The sequence below is a fragment of the Rana temporaria genome, chromosome 2, assembly GCF_905171775.1.
Source record: "Rana temporaria chromosome 2, aRanTem1.1, whole genome shotgun sequence".
Classification (NCBI taxonomy): Eukaryota; Metazoa; Chordata; class Amphibia; order Anura; family Ranidae; genus Rana; species Rana temporaria.
This window is the reverse complement of record NC_053490.1, coordinates 16,643,771-16,664,751: the sequence shown is the minus strand read 5'-3', so window position 1 is coordinate 16,664,751 and position 20,981 is coordinate 16,643,771. Positions and strand designations below refer to the sequence as shown.

The window sequence follows — 20,981 nt, the reverse complement described above, 5'->3', positions numbered from 1 at the left end:
CACTGCGCATGTGGGAGCCGCTCTGCGCTTTGTGAATGGTCCTGCAGTCCTCTGGGACCTGCGAGGTGTCCCAGAAGGCTGTGAGGGAAGGGGTAGGGGCAACTTCTGTTCTGATTGACGCAGCGATCTGACCAGAAGTAGGAGCGGGTACCTGTCAAAATCCGGTACCTGCTCCTCCCCTCCCAACCAAAAAAGTGCAAAATGTGGCAGAGGAGGGGGGAGGAGAGAGGATACAAACAAGCAGACCCTTCTCTTTTTTGGGGGAAGTTCTCCTTTAAGAGCCAGTCCACGGCTTGTAGCAGGGCTGAGTGCTATTGAGGGCAGTACTGAGGCGGGGGGGCTGTGATGTTTTTAGAAAGAAAGTACAGCGTCCTGCTGGCTCCTCCCACCAGCCATGATCTGCCTTCGTTGTATAGAGAAGCACGCAGAACCGATGCGGTCAGTGGGTATGAATAAGGTATGTAATGAAACAGGTTCTATTGGAAAACAGCATAATTGTCAAAATATAAAAACTGGTACCCACCCTCGTATTTATCATTTGTATGTCCCAAGATGGAAACTCTTACATTAACCACTTCCCGACCGCCGCATGTATATGTACGTCCACAGAATGGCACGTACAGGCATATGGGCGTACAGGTACGTCCTTGCCTTTCCGCGGGTCGGGGGTCCGATCGGGACCCCCCCCCCCCGCTACATGTGGCGGTCGGGTTCCCTCGGGGAGCGATCCGGGACGACGGCGCGGCTATTCGTTTATAGCCGCTCCGTCGCGATCGCTCCCCGGAGCTGAAGAACGGGGAGAACCGTATGTAAACACGGCTTCCCCGTGCTTCACTGTGGCGGCGTATCAATCGAGTTATCCCTTTTATAGGGAGACTCGATCGATGACGTCAGTCCTACAGCCACACCCCCCTACAGTTGTAAACACACACTAGGTGAACCCTAACTCCTACAGCGCCCCCTGTGGTTAACTCCCAAACTGCAACTGTCATTTTCACAATAAACAATGCAATTTAAATGCATTTTTTGCTGTGAAAATGACAATGGTCCCAAAAATGTGTCAAAATTGTCCGAAGTGTCCGCCATAATGTCGCAGTCACGAAAAAAAAAAAAAACGCTGATCGCCGCCATTAGTAGTAAAACAAAAATAATTAATAAAAATGCAATAAAACTATCCCCTATTTTGTAAACGCTATAAATTTTGCGCAAACCAATCGATAAACGCTTATTGCGATTTTTTTTTACCAAAAATAGGTCAAAGAATACGTATCGGCCTAAACTGAGGAAAAAAAAAATCATTTTATATATATTTTTGGGGGATATTTATTATAGCAAAAAGTAAAAAATATTGAATTTTTTTCAAAATTGTCGCTTTATTTTTGTTTATAGCGCAAAAAATAAAAACCGCAGAGGTGATCAAATACCACCAAAAGAAAGCTCTATTTGTGGGGAAAAAAGGACGCCAATTTTGTTTGGGAGCCACGTCACACGACCGCGCAATTGTCTGTTAAAGCGACGCAGTGCCGAATCGCAAAACCTGGCCTGGGCATTTAGCTGCCTAAAGGTCTGGGGCTTAAGTGGTTAAAGTTAGGATCCACACTTTACAGAGGTGCTATGACCATGCAGTGTGGCTTTTCTTTTTTTTTGCAGGCTTGCTAGCAAACTGTTTTTGACTTCAACTGTTGCAACCCTGAAAAGGGGGGTGGGGGGTAAAACAGCATCTCGAAACTCCCTCCCAAGAAACGCTCTCATCCTGACCATTACCAGGGACTCACCTGAATCCGGCTGTTGCCCCAGTCAGCCACAATAATGTTCCCATTAGAATCCACAGCAACACCGGTGGGAGCATTAAACTGACCGTTTCCCTCACCGTGCGAGCCAAACTTAAAGAGGAACTCTCCTTCTGCACTGTAAACCTACAAAGGCAAAGAAAAAGGAAATCAGGGGAAAAACACCCACATGTGCGACCAACTAACATCAATTATTCAAGAGGAATGAAAATACAATTTACCCGGCTCACGCAGATATACTGCGGCAGAATGGCCCTCCTGGGCAAAATCATATATATATATATATATATATATATATATATATATATATATATATATATATATATATATATATATATATATATATATATCAGTGCCCCAGATGACGTCAATTTATGACGAAACGTGCGTCGGGAAGGTAGCGTGCTGACGCAAGACGTTTTTCGTTCCGAGTGGACGGGCGTTCGATTGAGCCGGCCGGCTTCTATCTGTTTTAATCTTCGTTTTGTAAGTGCAATTTTTTATTTTTAAAGCAACTATGTCAACGTACTTCACTATGTGGGCCCTATCATTCTTTTTATGTATCTACTGACCACACTGTACCGGAGGATCTTAGGACATATCACTACTGCTCAGGATCCTAAAGGCCCTGGCTAGGGGTTTAGCCGCATGCTTGTATTGCATTATGCTCTGGTAAGCCTCCCATCTATAGGGTGTTTGGTGGTGGTGGTCCTTTGAGTCACATTTAATTCATATATGTGCTGGTCCTGTCGTACTTCACCATTGAGTTTTTCTTGTGACACGCTGCAATCCTGCGGATTCGTTTTTGGAGGTTTCAGCATCCATCTCCTCTTATCCCCCTGCGAGGATCATCAAAAGGCCCTGGCTGGGGTTTGCAGCCGCAAGTTGTTATTGCTTGCCATCTGGTAAGCCTCCATCTTTTTTACTTATTTTAGTGGTGTTGGTCATCACATATGCTTTCATCCTATGAACTTATATTCAATACTTGATGAACTTATTTATATATTTTTATGGATACACAAGGACTGAGTTTTCAATATATATTCATGTGTCCTATCTCCTTTTGAACTTTGGGGTTTTTTCAATTTTATATACCATTCTTCTTTGTATCAATTGATTGTTTAGCTTAATTTAATTTAATAGCGCAACTTCTCTTTCTCCCTACTTGTATTGTGTTTGTATGACACTGTGTTGTTGCAGCTTAGTTAGAAATTTTTCTAGTGTCTTAGCGCGGTATTTCTTTTTCTATATATATATATATATATATATATATATATATATATATATATATATATATATATATATATATATAATACTCGCCGTATAAGACTACCCCCTTCCTACTAGTCATGCCTCACCTCACGGTGCCACCATTACATGCCATACATGCCAGACTGTGCCCCATTACATGCCAGACTTGCTGTGCCCTTACCTTATCCTAAGACATGCAGAATCGCGGCAGTACTGTACGTTTTTTCAAAAGCCGCGCCTCCTACGTCTTTTGTTCCGTGATAGGCGGAACAGTCAGCTTCCCAGGAGGCACTGTGTTCAGTGTTCGCCTATCACGGAGGCCCTCTTGTCCGAGGACGAGAGGGCCTCCGTGATAGGCGGACACTAAACACAGGACGAGAGGGCCTCCGTGATAGGCGAACACTGAACACAGTGCCTCCTGGGAAGCTGAGTGTTCCGCCTATCACGGAACAGAAGACGTAGGAGGCGCGGCTTTTGAAAAAACGTACGGCCGAGATTCTACATGTCTTAGGATAAGGTAAGGATGTTAGGTTACCGGCGTATAAGACGACCCCCGACTTTAAAGAAGATTTTAAGGCGTTAGAAAGTCGTCTTATACGCCGGAAAATACGGTATGTATATATATATATATATATATATATATATATATATATATATATATATATACACACACACACACACACACACACATACATACATACACACACACACACACACACACACATATACATATACACACACACACACACGGCTTTGCCCAAGGCAGAGCCACCAGAGGGGGCGCGCGCCCCCTGCATGGCAGGGAACCTGATGCGTGATTGCCGCCGGCCAGGCGCGATCAAGAGCGGGAACCCCCCCGTGCTGTTTGAGGAGGAAGGACAGATTGTGTCTTTATACAAAGTAGAAAACACGATCTGTCATCTCCTATAGTCAGCCCCCATCCCCCCACAGTTAGAACAAAAAATAGGGAACACATTTAACCCCTTGATCGCCCCCTAGTGTTAACCCCTTCCCTGCAAGTAATATTAACATAGCAATCAGTGCATATCTATAGCACTGATCGCCCTGTAAATGTCAAAAGTGTCTGACCTGTCCGCCACAACGTCGCAATACAAAAAAATAAATAAAAAAATCATCACCTTATTTTTTTTTTGGAAAAATAAAAACGCCATAAATCTTTCCCATAGTTTGTAAACGCTATAACTCTTGCGCAAACCAATCAATATAAGCTTATTGCAATTTTTTTTTTTTTTTTTACCAAAAATATGTAGAACGTTTTTTTTTTTTTTTTTTTAATTGGGATATTTATTATAGCAAAAAGTAAAAGATATTGGCCCGGATTCAGATACAATTGCGTATCTATCGGCGGGCGTAACGTATCTCAGATACATTACGCCGCCGTAACTTAGGGCGCAAGTTTCGTATTCAGAAAGAACTTGCGCCCTAAGTTACGGCGGCGTAGTGTAAATGTGTCGGCGTAAGCCCGCCTAATTCAAATGTGGATGATGTGGGCGTGTTTTATTTAAATTCCTTGTGACCCCACGTAATTGACATTTTCACGAGTGCGCATGCTCCAAATTACGCCGCAAACGGTCAATGCTTTCGACGTGAACGTAACTTACGTACAGTCCTATTCGCGAACGACTTGCGTAAACGACGTAAAATACGACGCTGTTCGTGTGTTTCCGACGTCCATACCCAACATGACTTACCCATGCTTTATGAGGGGTAACTTTATGCCGGAAAAAGCCTTTACGCAAACGACGTAAAAAAATGCGCCGGGCGGACGTACGTTTCTGAATCGGCGTATCTACCTTATTTGCATATTCCTTGTGTAAATCTACGGAACCGCCACCTAGCGGCCAGCGTAAATATGCAGCCTAAGATACGACGGTGTAAGACACTTACACCTGTCGGATCTTAGGGAAATCTATGCGTAACCGATTCTACGAATCAGGCGCATAGATACGACCCCGCACACTCAGAGATACGACGGCGTATCCGAAGATACGCCATCGTAACTCGTCTCTGAATCCGGGCCACAGTGTGTTTTTTTTCATAATTGTCGCTCTTTTTTTGTTTATAGTACAAAAACTAAAAACCGCAGAGGTGATCAAATACCACCAAAATAAAGCTCTATTTGTGGGGAAAAAAGGACGTCGTTTGGGTACAACGTCAGACGACCGCGCAATTGTCAGTTAAAGTGACGCAGTGCTGTATCGCAAAAAATGGCCCGGTCATTGGGCAGCCAAATCTTCCGGGGCTGAGGCGGTTAATGAACTGCTTCTAAAGACTTGTGGACCATCACACCTATATGAGCTTGTTGGACACCCCATTCCAAAGCCATGGGCATAAATATTAAGTTGTCCCCCATTTATAGTTATAACAACTTCCACTTTTCTGGGAAAGCTTGAAGGTTTTGGAATGTGTTTGAGAATTTTTGTGCCCATTCAGCCATAAGAACGTTTGTGAGGTCAGGTACTGATGTTGGATGAGAAGACCTGGCTCACCATTGGCATTTCATTGCAAGTCATAGACATTAATATGTAGAGAGGCTATAACAGACTGCACTCCCCAGGGAGGGTTTCTACAAGATTTTTGGAATTTGTGTTCCTAAATGGAATACCTTGGTGCATGTTTAGGAGATATTTTACCTATAGGTAAGCTTTATTATAGGCTCACCTGTAGGTAAAAATACCGTATTTTCCGGCGTATAAGACGACCTTTTGGATGCAAAAAAATGCATCCAAGGTCGGGGGTCGTCTTATACGCCGGTACCCGTCTCAGCCAGGCTGCGGGCATCCATGATTTAAAAGCCGCGCCTTCTCCTCAGACTGTTCCGCGATAGGCGGAACACAAAATTTTCCCAGCAGGGCCTCTGTTCAGTGTTCGGCCTATCACAGATGTCCTCTCGTCCGAGGATGAGAAGGCATCCGTGATAGGCCGAACACTGAACAGAGGCCCTGCTGGGAAAATGAGTGTTCCGCCTATCGCGGAACAGTCTGAGGAGGAGGCGCAGGTTTTGAATCATGGATGCCCGCAGCCTGGAAGCCAAAATCTGAAAAGAAAGTAAGGTAGGGAGATCGTCTTGGCCGGCACAGTGGAGGCATGTGGTGGCACAGTGGAGGCATGTAATGTAATGACACAGTGAGGCATGTAATGTAATGGCACAGTGAGGCATGTAATGTAATGACACAGTGAGGCATGTAATGTAATGACACAGTGAGGCATGTAATGTAATGACACAGTGAGGCATGTAATGTAATGGCACAGTGAGGCATGTAATGTAATGGCACAGTGGAGGCATGTAATGTAATGACACAGTGAGGCATGTAATGGCACAGTGGAGGCATGTAATGTAATGGCACAGTGAGGCATGTAATGGCACAGTGAGGCATGTAATGTAATGGCATGTCATGTAACGTCACAGTGGAGGCATGTCATGTAACGGCACAGTGGAGGCATGTCATGTAATGGCACAGTGGAGGCATGTCATGTAATGGCACAGTGAGGCATGTCATGTAACGGCACAGTGGAGGCATGTCATGTAATGTAATGGCACAGTGAGGCATGTAATGGCACAGTGAGGCATGTCATGTAATGTAATGGCACAGTGGAGGCATGTAATGTAATGGCACAGTGAGGCATGTAATGTAATGGCACCGTGGAGGCATGTCATGTAATGTAATGGCACAGTGAGGCATGTCATGTAATGTAATGGCACAGTGAGGCATGTCATGTAATGTAATGGCACAGTGAGGCATGTAATGTAATGGCACAGTGAGGCATGTCATGTAATGTAATGGCACAGTGGAGGCATGTAATGTAATGGCACAGTGAGGCATGTAATGGCACCGTGGAGGCATGTAATGTAATGTAATGTAATGGCACAGTGAGGCATGCAATGGCACAGTGAGGCATGGTATGTAATGGCACAGTGAGGCATGGTATGTAATGGCACAGTGAGGCATGGTATGTAATGGCACAGTGAGGCATGGTATGTAATGGCACAGTGAGGCATGGTATGTAATGGCACAGTGAGGCATGGTATGTAATGGCACAGTGAGGCATGTAATGGCACAGTGAGGCATGTAATGGCACAGTGAGGCATGTAATGGCACAGTGAGGCATGTAACGTAATGGCACAGTGGAGGCATGTAATGGCACAGTGAGGCATGTAATGGTACAGTGAGATCTGAAAAAAGCCTGTTTCTGTCAGTGGTTGTTCCGGCTACCCCTCAGCTTCCAGAAAGACTAGTAGGAAGGGGGTCGTCTTATACGCCGGCAAATACGGTAGGCAAAACGAGTTAACTATCACTTTAAAATGAGGCATACCGCGAGTGCATTAATACGGGACAACAGGGTTAACCCAGCAGATATAATTCCTTGGGGTACAGTGGGGTGTTGATTAGCTTACCTTAACAGAATGGTTGTGAAAATCCGTCACCACAATCTCATTTTTGTTGTTAACTGCCACAAAATGTGGCCCTAGAGAAAAAAAATAAAAAATTATACATATATATTATTTTATAACAAAAAGTTTAACCACTTCCATACCAGGCATTTATACACCTTCCCGCCCCAGACCAATTTTCAGCTTTCAGCACTGTTGCACTTTGAATGACAATTGCGCGGTCGTGTTACACTGCACCCAAACAAAATTGTTATTTTGTTCCCACAAATAGAGCTTTCTTTTGATGGTATTTGATCACCTCTGCGGTTTTTATTTTATGCAAAAAAAAAAAAAAAAAAAAACCTGAATTTAAACAAAAAAAAAAAAAAATTTTTTGTTTCAGTTACACAGAATTGTAAATAAGTATGTTTTCTCCTTCACTGATGGGCACTGCACTGACGTGCACTGATAAGGCGGCACTGATGTGCACCGATGAGGTGGCACTGATGGGCACCGATGAGGTGGCACTGATGGGCACTGATAGGCAGCACGGATAGGCGTATGTGTTGTACTAATAGATGCCAACCAGTGCCAAACAATAATGCCTGCCAATCAGTGATGCCCATTGTGGGCACTGATTGGCATCCATTGTGGGCACGGATTGGCATCCACTATACATTTCCGATTGGCATCCCTGGTGGTCTAGGGTGGCATACCTGTGGTGGGCATCCCTGGTTGTCTGGTCTTGGTCGCTCGAATTGTCGCTCTATTTTTGTTTATAGCGCAAAAAATAAAAACCGCAGAGGTGATCAAATACCACCAAAAGAAAGCTCTATTTGTGGGAAAAAAAAGGACACCAATTTTGTTTGGGAGCCACGTCGCACGACCGCTCAATTGTTAGTTAAAGCGACGCAGTGCCAAATCGCAAAAAGGGGCAAGGTCCTTAACCTGCATATTTGTCTGGGTCTTAACCGGTTAAAAAAAAAAAAAAAAAAAAAAAAAATCATACTTTTTTTTACATTTTCTTTAAAAAAAAAAAAAAAAATAATTCTGATCACTTTTATTGTAAACACATGTAAACATCCCTTGTGACAGTAATAGGTGGTGACAGGTACTCTTTATAGAGGGATCGGGGGGTCTTAAAGACCCCAAATCTCTCCTTTGTACTTAAAAGTATTCAGATCGCCTAATCGCCAGATTCTGAATAATGTAATTTTTTTTTTTTTAATTGGTGCCATTGGTAGCCAAGTAAACCGGAAGTGACATTGTGACGTCGCTTCTGGGATTTTACAGCTGCAGGCATCACTCCAGTTTAACCCCTCCAAGCCATGAATGCAAATTTGCGTAGGGTCGGCGCAAAGGGGTTAAAGAGTATCTAAACCCAAGAACAAAAGGGGCCGAATTCAGAAAGAGATACGACGGCGTATCTTCTGATACGCCGTCGTATCTCTGAGTTCCGACGGTCGTATCTATGCGACTGATTCATAGAATCAGGTTACGCATAGATACCCCTAAGATCCGCCAGGTGTAAGTGTCTTACACCGTCGGATCTTAGGCTGCAATTCCAGGCTGGCTGCTAGGTGGCGCTTCCGTATTTTTACGCGAGGAATATGCAAATGAGGATTTACGCCGATTCAGAAACGAACGACCGGCGCTTTTTTTTTTTACGTCGTTTGCGTTCGGCTTTTTCCGGAGTATAGTTACCCCTGCTATATGAGGCGTAGCTAATGTTAAGTATGGCCGTCGTTCTCGCGCCGAGTTTTGAAATTTTACGTCGTTTGCGTAAGTCGTTCGCGAACACGGATTTACGTTCACGTCGAAACCAATGACGTCCTTGCGACATCATTTAGAGCAATGTACACGGACGGCGCATGCGCCGTTCGTAAAAAACGTCAATCACGTCAGGTCAACACACATTAACATAAAACACACCCCCCCCTCCACGTTTGAATTACACGGCCTTACGCCGCAACAGATACGTTACGCCGCCGTAACTAAGGGCGCAAGTTCTTTATGAATAAAGAACTTGCGCCCAAAGTTAGAGCGGCTTAACGTATCTCAGATACGTTACGCCGGTCGGACAGATACGCCGATGTATCTGAATCCAGCCCAATGTGTTTATATTGCAGCTCACTAGTCCTTAGATGTGGTGGCTGCATAACTTTTCTTTTTATTTTAGGCGCAGTACATTTTCTGAAAGTATAGAAAACACCCGTTGATCCTGCTAAACAAAATCCAGCAACTTTAGTCACTTCATGTGGACTGAACTGAAATGGAAACAATCAGATTTTTCAACTATCTTCTGTAAACTACAAAGCAACACCCCTCTTGAGATGAGGAGAGCAGGAGGCATTTCTAATTCGAATCAGCAAAGCAGCCAAGCAACCTAAGACAAATAGGTGGATTCAGAGACAGTTACGCCGGCGTATCAGTAGATATGCCGTCGTAACTCTGAATCTACGCCGTCGTAAATTTAAGCGTATTCTGGAAACCAGATAATATTAAATTAGGCTAAGATACGAGCGGCGTAAGTCTCCTACGCCGTCGTATCTTAGGGTGCAATATTTACGCTGGCCGCTAGGTGGCGCTTCCGTTGAGTTCGGCGTAGAATATGCAAATGAGCTGGATACGCCGCTTCAGAAACGTACGTGGGCCTGGCGCATTTGTTTACGTAAGGCTTTTTCCGGCGTAAAGTTAGTTGAACAAATAGCTGGCCTAGCCAATGTTAAGTATGGCCGTCGTTCCCGCGTCGAAATTTGAAAAATTTACGTAGTTTGCGCAAGTCGTCCGTGAATGGGGCTGGACGTAATTTACGTTCACGTCGAAACCAATCCGTCCTTGCGGCGTACTTTGGAGGAATGCACATTGGGATATGTCCACGGACGGCCCAATGCGCCGTTCGTTAAAAACGTCAATCACGTCGGGTCACGAGTCATTTACCTAAAACACGCTTCCCTGTTCCTCATTTAAATTAGGCGCGCTTAGGCCGACCCATTTACGATACGCCGCCGTAACTTAGGAGGCAAGTGCTTTGTGAATACAGCACTTGCCTCTCTGACTTACGGCGGCGTAGCGTATATGCGATACGCTACGCCGCCTCAAAATTAAGCCAGAGGCCCGGATTCAAGAAGCAATTGCGCCTGTGTAACCATAGGTTACACAGCGCAATTGCTTACTTGCTCCGGCGTAGCGAATGCTCCTGATTCAGGAACATCGCTACGCCGACTGCAGCCTAAAATCTGCGTGGCATAAGGCTCTTATGCCACGCATATCTTAGGCTGCATTCTTGCGATGGCCGCTAGGGGGCGCTCCCATTGTGCTCAGTGTATAGTATGCAAATTGCATACTAACACCGATTCACAACGCTGCGCGAGCCCTGCGTACGCAAGTTACGTCGTTTCCGTACGGCGTGTTTAGCGTAAGGCTGCCCCTTCTAATAGTAGGGGCAGCCAATGCTAAAGTATACCCGTCGTTCCCGCGTCGCGAAATTTGAATTTCACGTCGTTTGCGTAAGTGATTCGTGAATGGCGCTGGACGCCATTCACGTTCACTTGGAAGCAAATGACGTCCTTGCGACGTCATTTGCCGCAATGCACGTCGGGAAAGTTTCCCGACGGAGCATGCGCTCTACGCTCGGCGCGCCTAATTTAAATGATTCCCGCCCCCTACAGGATCATTTACATTAGGCGCCCTTACGCAGGGCAAGTTTACACAGCGCACACGCAATTTACGGAGCCACTGCTCCGTGAATCGCGGGTAGCGCAGGAAATTTGCGGGGGCGCAGGGCAAAAACGCTGCCATGCGCCTCCGTAAAAAAGGGGCAAATCTACCTGAATCTGGGCCACTGCATCCAAATCTAGCTAAAAGTGCGTGCCATTGGTGAAATTACCAGGTGAAAGTTAAAATGTGGAACTCTTCAGCTAGCTTCCCAACCCATCTGCCACCCCATTATCCCCCACCCCCCTCCCACCAAGAACCGCCATTTGTTTTATCCCGATCATAATTACCGTCTAGTGTTCCAGACTGATGCTTGTCTCCTGGGCTTCGGCCTCCAAACCTCCCCACTAGTTTTCCATTGGACTGGAAGATGAAGATGCAGCAGGATTTGTTATCCACTACTATCAGATGACCGTTACGGTCTACGGCTACTCCTTTGGGTCCCATTAGACGGCCGACACCAATTTTGTTCTGTAGACAGAGGAAACAGGTGGGAAAAAAAGCCAGGAATACAAAGTCATTGGAACATAAACTAAAATGAAAACTAGGGTTGTCCCGATACCACTTTTTTGGGACCGAGTACAAGTACCGATACTTTTTTTCAAGTACTCGCCGATACCGAATACCGATACTTTTTTTTAAATGTGTCCCCAAATGCAGCCATGTCCCCCCACAGATGCAGCCATGTCCCCCCATAGATGCAGCCATGTCCCACCACAGATGCAGCCATGTCCCCCCCCCCATATGCAGCCATGTCCCCCCCCCCATATGCAGCCATGTCCCCCCCCCCATATGCAGCCATGTCTCCCTATATCCAGCCATGTCCCCCCATTATCCAGCCATGTCTCCCCCCATATCCAGCCATGTCTCCCCCCATATCCAGCCATGTCTCCCCCCATATCCAGCCATGTCTCCCCCCCCCCATCCAGCCATGTCTCCCCCCCCCCCCCCATCCAGCCATGTCTCCCCCCCCCCCCATCCAGGTCTCGTCTCCCCCCCCCCATCCAGCCATGTCTCCCCCCCATATCCAGCCATGTCTCCCCCCCATCCAGCCATGTCTCCCCCCCATCCAGCCATGTCTCCCCCCCATATCCAGCCATGTCTCCCCCCCCATGCAGCCATGTCTCCCCCCCCATCCAGCCATGTCTCCCCCCCCATCCAGCCATGTCTCCCCCCCCATCCAGCCATGTCTCTCCCCCCATTCAGCCATGTCTCTCCCCCCATTCAGCCATGTCTCCCCCCCATCCAGCCATGTCTCCCCCACATCCAGCCATGTCTCCCCCACATCCAGCCATGTCTCCCCCACATCCAGCCATGTCTCCCCCACATCCAGCCATGTCTCCCCCACATCCAGCCATGTCTCCCCCCATATCCAGCCATGTCTCCCCCCCCATATCCAGCCATGTCTCCCCCCCCATATCCAGCCATGTCTCCCCCCCCATATCCAGCCATGTCTCCCCCCCATATCCAGCCATGTCTCCCCCCCATGCAGCCATGTCTCCCCCCCATATCCAGCCATGTCCCGCTTACCTGCATCCCCGCTACCAACGACTGTGTAATACGCGCCGTGAACATTACAGCTTTGAATAGCTGTAATGATTGGCGCCGCGCTGCGTATAGACACTCCCCCTCGCTCGGGATTGGACAGTTCACCCGAGCAAGGGGGAGTGTCTATGCGCGGCGCAAATCATTACAGCTATTCAAAGCTGTAATGTTCCCGGAGCGTATTACACAGTCGGCGGTAGCGGAGATGCGGCGTAACGGTGGCGCAATGCGGCGTAACGGCGGCGTGGGGGAAGTATTCTATTTTGGTATCGGGGGTATTTGCGGGAGTACAAGTACTCCCGCAAATACTCGGAATCGGTCCCGATACCGATACTAATATCGGTATCGGGACAACCCTAACGAAAACGTCTATGGATGGCGAAGAAAACACAAAAGGCCAACCTGTAAGCATACCTTAAACTTCCCCTCTGGAGAGAAAATGCTGACCCAGCGATTGTCATAATCCGCCACAATGATGTCACCATTTGTGTCCACAGCCACACCTGTTGGACGCTGCAACTGTCCTGGGGACCGTCCTCGAATCCCAAAACGCAACTTAAACTGGCCCTCATTGGAGAACACCTGCCGTGGGGAGAATACATCAGATCTAGTAAAAGATGATACAGGAGAGGAAAAACCCAACTGAAAAATGGTAAAATCCAGCCTCACCTGTATGCACTGATTGTTACTGTCTGCAACCACAATGCGATTGTTACTGGAGGCACAGATGCCTTGCAGGTTGGAGAATTCACCTTTGTCTCGACCACGGGTTCCTGAAAGACACATCTGCCATGAGACTGAAAATCCTGCATGTCGGCAACCTGACACCATATCTGCCCAATATTACAACTGTGTATTATACAGACCTCAAAATTTTGCACTCGCTTACTCGCATTTTGCGAGTGAAAAATTAGGTCTGGCGAGGAGCTGGGCTGCGGGCGAACACTGCGGCGGGCGGGGTCAGGAGCTTTTCTCCCAGCGATCCTCCCGATGGCAGAGAACACGGAGGAACTGTGCCCCCCCCGATTGCAGTGTTATTGTGCCCCCAACGGTGGCCAGATCATGACAGGATGAAGAGAAGAGCTGTGGATCGCAGAGCGGTATAGCCCGCTGTTAGAACTTACATTTCCTCCGCTCTGCTCCTTCACACAGCCCCACCTCCTCCTGACCCGACGCCTGTAATAGACAGAATGCGGGTCCAATGCGGGATGTGTTGTCTATCACAGGCGTGGGGTCAGGAGAAGGACGGGGCTATGTGAGCGAGCAGAGCGGAGGAAATGTAAGTTCTAACAGAGGGCCATACCGCTCTGCGATCCACAGCTCTCCTCTTCATCCTGTCATGATCTGGCCGCCGGGGGGGGGGGGGGGGTGCAATGACTCCGCAATCGGGGGGTGTATTGATGGGCACAGGTGAGGCTGAAGTTGTTAATATTTATTTCTGCAACTTAATTCTGCATAAAACATTTATGGCCCCTTTTAGACGTGCGGACCGTATGTCCGCATTTTCATCCATCCATTGCGGATGAAAACGGGACATACATGGGTCCCTATGTGATTGCGGGTGTCAGCGGATGACCATCCGCTGACACCCGTAATCACCCGCCTCCGCAAAGATCCGCAAAATCGGACGGAAGAAAATCCTATTTTTCTTCCGTCTGGCGGATCGGATCGGGTGAACACAGACATACGGTCCTTGTTCATCTGATCCCCCCATAGGGGAGAGCGGAGAAAAGACAGGGCGGTCCCTGCACAGTGTGCGGGGACCGCCCTGTCAGCTGACAGCTCAGCGGGGATTTTACGGAGGATCCCCGCTGAGCTTGACGGACACACGGAGGCGGATCATTACTGATCCGCCCCGTGTGAAAGGGCCCCAAGTGTCATTTCATGACAGAATTTATGAGGGTGTGATTAGCGGCAGAATTATGGGCGGAGCAGGGTAGGGGTTGGGCAACTGGTGGCGAGTAACCCTTGAAGCCTGGCTAGTGGCTCAAGAATTGAAATTTTGAGCCCTCTTAATCACTTAAGGACCGGACCAATATGCTGCTACATGACCCATGCGCTATAAACAAAAATAGAGCGACAATTTTGAAAAAAAATGCAATATTTTTTACTTTTTGGTATAATAAATATCCCCCAAAAACATATAACAATTTTTTTTCCTCAGTTTAGGCCGATACGTATTCTTCTACCTATTTTTGGTAAAAAAAAAAACCGCAATAAGCGTTTATCGATTGGTTTGCGCAAAATTTATAGCGTTTACAAAATAGGGGATAGTTTTATTGCATTTTTATTATTTTTTTTTACTACCAATGGCGGCGATCAGCGATTTTTTTCGTGACTGCGACATTATGGCGGACACTTCGGACAATTTTGACAGATTTTTGGGACCACTGTCATTTTCACAGCAAAAAATACATTTAAATTGCATTGTTTATTGTGAAAATGACAGTTGCAGTTTTGGAGTTAACCACAGGGGGCGCTGTAGGAGTTAGGGTTCACCTAGTGTGTGTTTACAACTGTAGGGGGGTGTGGCTGTAGGTCTGATGTCATCGATCGAGTCTCCCTATAAAAGGGATCACTCAATCGATGCGCCGCCACAGTGAAGCACGGGGAAGCCGTGTTTACATACGGCTCCCCCCGTTCTTCTGCTCCGGGGAGCGATCGCTCCGGGGCGGCTATAAACTAATAGCCGCGCCGTCGTCCCGGATCGCTCCCCGCGGGTATCCGACCGCCGCATGTACCGGGGGGGAAATCGGACCCCCGACCCACGTCTAGGCAGGGACATACAGGTACACCAATGTGCCTGTACGTGCCATTCTGCCGACGTACATATACATGCGGCGGTCGGGAAGTGGCATTCATGTGGTAGTATAGCAAAATCATATTAAAAGCTTTCAAGTATCTGTGCTTTTCCTCAGTTTGTATGTGTATTGCCCAAGGACTTGACAGCCTGAAATGAACAATGTTAGACATCCTTATTACACCTAAAGAACCTCACTTTTCTAAAGCTCTAGAGCCAAAACTCAACCAAACCTACATTCATACAAATGTCTGAGCAGTACCTAACCCTTCAGTCTGACTAATGCCGCGTACACACGATCGGAATTTCCAACAAGAAATGTTCGACGTGAGCTTTTGGTCGGAAATTACGACCGCGTGTAGTTTCCATCGGACATTTTCTGTCGGAATTTCCGACAGCAAAAATTTGAGAGCCGCTTCTCAAATTTTCCGACGGGAAAAGTTCTTGTTGGAAATTCGGATCATCTGTATGCAATACCAATGCACAAAAATCCTACGCATGCTCGGAATCATTGAACTTAATTTTTCTCGGCTCGTTGTACGTGACCGCATTCTTGACATTCAAAATTTCCGACAACATTTGTGTGACCGTGTGTATGCAACACAAGTTTGAGACGACATTACGTCGGTAAAAAAGAATTCACGGTTTTCTTGTCAAATTCTGATCGTGTGTACGCGGCATTAGATGTCATGAAAAGTATCCATCACACCAAGATTTAAAGTACAAACAATTTTCTGAAATTGGCCCATCATATAACCAAGATTCCCCACCCTAAGAGCCGGTTTACACTGCGGCGGCACGACTTCGGGGGCGACTCGGCAAGGCGTCCTGAAGACGACTTCAGAGGCGACTTGCAAAATGACTTCTGTATAAAAGTCAATGCAAGTCGCCCCCAAAGTCGTACAAGAACCTTTTTCTAAGTCGAAGCGACTTGCGTCGCCGCTATTAGAACGGCTCTATTGAATAGAATGGGACGCGACTTGTTAGGCGGCTGAGTCGCCTGACGAGTCGCCCCAGTGTGAACCGGCTCTAAAGATCCTACTGTTATCACTAAGCTCTTCCCATAGATTCCTCTACTATCATGAAGGTTCCCTTTGCATAAAGGGATGTTTGGCAGGATCTTCATGGTCCTACCACTAAGATCCCCCCATAGATCATTCTACCACCAGAATCTTTCAATAGGTCCTTTTACTACCAACAAGATCCTCCTACCGTGGGTCTATCTGCTACCATCACAGGATTATCTGCATACATTTCTTTGCTACCACCAAGATCCTTCTGTTACTACCAAGATCCTCCCATAATTTGCTCTTGTACCTCCAAGAACTCCCCCCCCCCCTTTTTAATAATTATTTTTTTTTAACAGAAAGTTAAGAACGCACCTTAAAATGCTTCTACCGCCACCAAGATGTCCCCACAGAACCTTCTACTACCACCAGGATCCCCCTATAGATTCCTCTGTTACCTCCAAGATATTCTCGTAGATCTCCACCTAGCTCTTCCCTTAGGTCCCTGATCAATCACAAAGATTTGCCTAGACACCAATCGGTGGACCATTTAGCTCATATAATCTATAGATCTTTAACCGCTTGCCGACCGCCGCATGTATATGTACGTCCACAGAATGGCGCGTACAGGCATATGGGCGTACATGTACGTCCCCGCCTTTCCGCGGGTCGGGGGTCCGATCGTGACCCCCCCGCTACATGCGGCGGTCGGAAACCCGCGGGGAGTGATCCGGGACAACGGCGTGGCTATTCGTTTATAGCCGCTCTGTCGCGATCGCTCCCCGGAGCTGAAGAACGGGGAGAGCCGCATGTAAACACGGCTTCCCCGTGCTTCACTATGGCGCTGCATCGATCGAGTGATCCCTTTTATAGGGAGACTCGATCGATGACGTCAGACCTACAGCCACACCCCCCTACAGTTGTAAACACACACTAGGTGAACCCTAACTCCTACAGCGCCCCCTGTGGTTAACTCCCAAACTGCAACTGTCATTTTCACAATAAAGAATGCACTTTTTGCTGTAAAAATGACAATGGTCCCAAAAATGTGTCAAAATTGTCCGAAGTGTCCGCCATAATGCCGCAGTCACGAAAAAAATCACTGATCGCCGCCATTAGTAGTAAAAAAAAAAAATAATAAAACTATCCCCTATTTTGTAAACGCTATAAATTTTGCGCAAACCAATGGATAAACGCTTATTGCGATTTTTTTTACCAAAAATAGGTAGAAAAATACGTATCGGCCTAAACTGAGGAAAAAATGTTTATATAGGTTTTTGGGGGATATTTATTATAGCAAAAAGTAAAAAAAATATTGCATTTTTTTCAAAATTGTCGCTCTATTTTTGTTTATAGCGCAAAAAATTAAAACCGCAGAGGTGATCAAATACCACCATAAGAAAGCTCTATTTGTGGGGAAAAAAACACGTCAATTTTGTTTGGGAGCCACATTGCACGACCACGCAATTGTCTGTTAAAGCAACGCAGTGCCGAATTGTAAAAACGCCTTTGGGCATTTAGCAGCATATTGGTCCGGGGGTTAAGTGGTTAAGCCAAAGTCCAGATATCCTTCAAAGCAGAAACTAGATAGATGGAGATCATCTTCCATTCACCTTATAAATTCCAAACCACTCCCCCTTTCCGTATCTCCCCTCCCCCTTCAAGTCTCTCGCCAGTCACTTACCAACTCTCAGGATCATCTCATCTTCAATTGGGTTCTCCTTCTTCTTGTTGGTGCTATACATGCTTGATGGTCTCCTCACAGCCTTCTGTCGTATGTGCCCTCCACTGGGCGACTTAACTCTGCGCTTGACATCCTCTGGTGAGGCCGGCACATCCCCAGGTTTTATAGCCCTCACCTTAAATGGACTCCCGCGTAGTGGTTGCCCATAAAGCCGCAGCGAGAGTTGGTGCTCTCCGTCATGACGTGGAGTGTAGAGCACCTCGTAAGTCCCGTTCTTATTGTCCGTCACCTCCCCGTCATGGGTGGCTCCATCTGGACTGGTCAGCTGAGCTTGTAGGATGGCATTGCCGCTTCGGAACAACTCTCCATCTTTGTCTTTAGTAGTGACCGTGACAGAAGTTTGTTGTCCCACCAAGGCTTGGCGCAAGCCCTCCCCTGTTGCAACTGAGAAATGAGCCACGGTGCTAGTAGTAAGAAGGGCCCCTAAATTCTGGAGGGATCGGCGGAGGCCATCAGTCTCTACCCGGAATTCAAGCTGTGGGTTCTGCTGAGGGTGTAAAGGGAAGTCACGAGAAGCCAATTCATTCAATCGCTCGCTCATCTGCTTCCTCACCAAGAGAACTTCTGTCTCTGAGCCGTGGCCAAGAGCCTGTTCCGTAAAACGCATGCTGCTCTCCATGTTGTCTAGGCCTTGTCTTAATGCTGAAAGCTGTGCCTGAAGAACCTGGAGTTGGAGAGACAACATTCAAGATGAGAAAAAACAAACAAAAAAAAACCAAAAAAAAAAAAAAAAAACGTAGGCCCGGATTCAGAAATCCTGGCGTAACTTTGTGCGGGCGTAGCGTATCTCAGATACGCTACGCCGCCGTAACTTAGTGAGGCAGGTTCTGTATTCAGAAAGAACCTGTGCCCTAAGTTACGGCGGCGTATCGTATGTGGTCCGGCGTAAGCCCGCGTAATACAAATTATCCAGGCAGTGGGCGTGTTGTATGTTAATGAATGGTGACCCCAGGTAAATGACGTTTTTTACTAACGGCGCATGCGCCGTCCGTGGACGTATCCCAGTGCGCATGCTCCAAATTACGCCGCAAAGCCTCATTGGTTTCGACGTGAACGTAACTTACTCCCAGCCCCATTCACGGACGACTTACGCAAACGACGCAAAATTCGACGCTGGCCCGACGTCCATACTTAACATTGGCTACGCCTCATAGAGCAGGGGTAACTATACGCCGAAAAAAGCCCTACGTAAACGACGTAAAAAAAAGGCGCCGGGCGCACGTAAACTTTCTGAATCGGCGTATCTAGCTCATTACCATATTCGACGCGTAAATCTACGGAAGCACCACCTAGCGGCCAGTGTAAATATGCAACTTTTTATTTTATTTATTTTTTTATAAAAAATATATATTTTTTTAAATATATTTTTATTTTATTTTTTATTAAAGGGACAATTTTTTTTTTTTTTTTTAGAGCTCCGGAGATCCCAGGGGCCCGGAGGCCCCTGGATGGCAACCCCCCTTTTTTTTTTATTTATTTTTTATAAAATATATAAAATATATAGAATATATATATATATATATATATATATATATATATATATATATATATATATATATATATATATATATATATATATATATTAAAGGGGCAATTTTTTTTTTTAGGGGTCAGGAGGTCCACAGGGCCCTGGATGACAACCCCCCCCTTTTTTCCATATAATTATATATATATTATTATGATTATTATTAAAAGGGCCCAGAGGTCCCCGGATGGCAACCCTCTTTTTTTATAATTAATTTAATTTTTTTATATTATTTATATATATATATATATATATATATATATATATATATATATATATATATATATATATATATATATATATATATATATATATATATATATATATATATATATATATATATATATATATATATATATATATATATATATATTTATTTATTTATTTATTTTTTATTAAAGGGCTCAGAGGTCCCCATGTGGCAAAACCCCTTTTTTTTATTATTTTATAAATGTTTATTTTTTTTATTTTTATTTATTAAAGGGCCCAGGATGGCAACCCGCTTCTCAATTCGCCGGCAGCCCCCCCCTGCGTCTCAATTTCAGGCGGCAGCACCCCCCCCCCCCCCCGGTTCTCTGCTCCAGGGGGCCCATGCCTGAAGCCGTGTAAGGGGCCCCATAATTCCTGATGCCTGGAGTTCACCAATTTTGTAAATCTACCCCACTGAATGGAATTTAGACATTCAAAGGCCACCCCCCCCCCCTTTTCTTTTCTTAATTGTCTAGTTCAGGGATCCTCAAACTACGGCCCTCCAGCTGTTGTAGAACTACACATCCCATGAGGCATTGTAACACACTGACATTCACAGACATGACTAGGCATGATGGGAATTGTAGTTCCTGAACAACTGGAGGTCCGTAGTTTGAAGTCCCATGGTCTAGTTGGATACTGACATGCATCCCCCCAAAAGACATGCCCACCTTCTGCTTGGTGATAGAGATGGCCTCCAGGTCTTGCAAGAGAGTATTCTTCCTGTGCTGCAGGGCTCGCTCCAGCTCATCAAATGTCGTACAAATCTCGTTGACGGCAGCGGTCTTCCGTTCGCTCAGCTGCCGACTGATGTCAGTCACAAGGTCGATGGCGGAGGTCAGCTGAGGGATTCTGCCAGAGAAAGGAGGATCTTGGTTAAAAAAAGGAGCCTGTGTCACTCCAACAGGTTCTACCCACTTGTCACACACACACGGCTGAAACTTGAATTTGGACATTAAA

General features: G+C 46.2%; 1 protein-coding gene across 2 annotated transcripts in view; it reads right to left on the bottom strand.

The window, feature by feature from the left end:
• The window catches only part of TRIM3 (tripartite motif containing 3), a 50,971-nt gene that overhangs the window by 3,848 nt on the left and 26,142 nt on the right, over positions 1 to 20,981 (bottom strand). For both annotated transcript variants that reach the window (XR_005747317.1, XM_040339880.1), the window contains exons 5-11: positions 20,693 to 20,873; positions 18,188 to 18,911; positions 13,366 to 13,469; positions 13,111 to 13,278; positions 11,442 to 11,622; positions 7,459 to 7,529; positions 1,776 to 1,916 (exon numbers count right to left, since the gene is read on the bottom strand). Coding sequence is in view for 1 of the 2 variants with exons in the window: in XM_040339880.1 (XP_040195814.1) it covers positions 1,776 to 1,916; positions 7,459 to 7,529; positions 11,442 to 11,622; positions 13,111 to 13,278; positions 13,366 to 13,469; positions 18,188 to 18,911; positions 20,693 to 20,873 (1,570 nt within the window). In the remaining variant the exon portion in view is untranslated. The remainder of the gene's footprint in view (positions 1 to 1,775; positions 1,917 to 7,458; positions 7,530 to 11,441; positions 11,623 to 13,110; positions 13,279 to 13,365; positions 13,470 to 18,187; positions 18,912 to 20,692; positions 20,874 to 20,981) is intronic.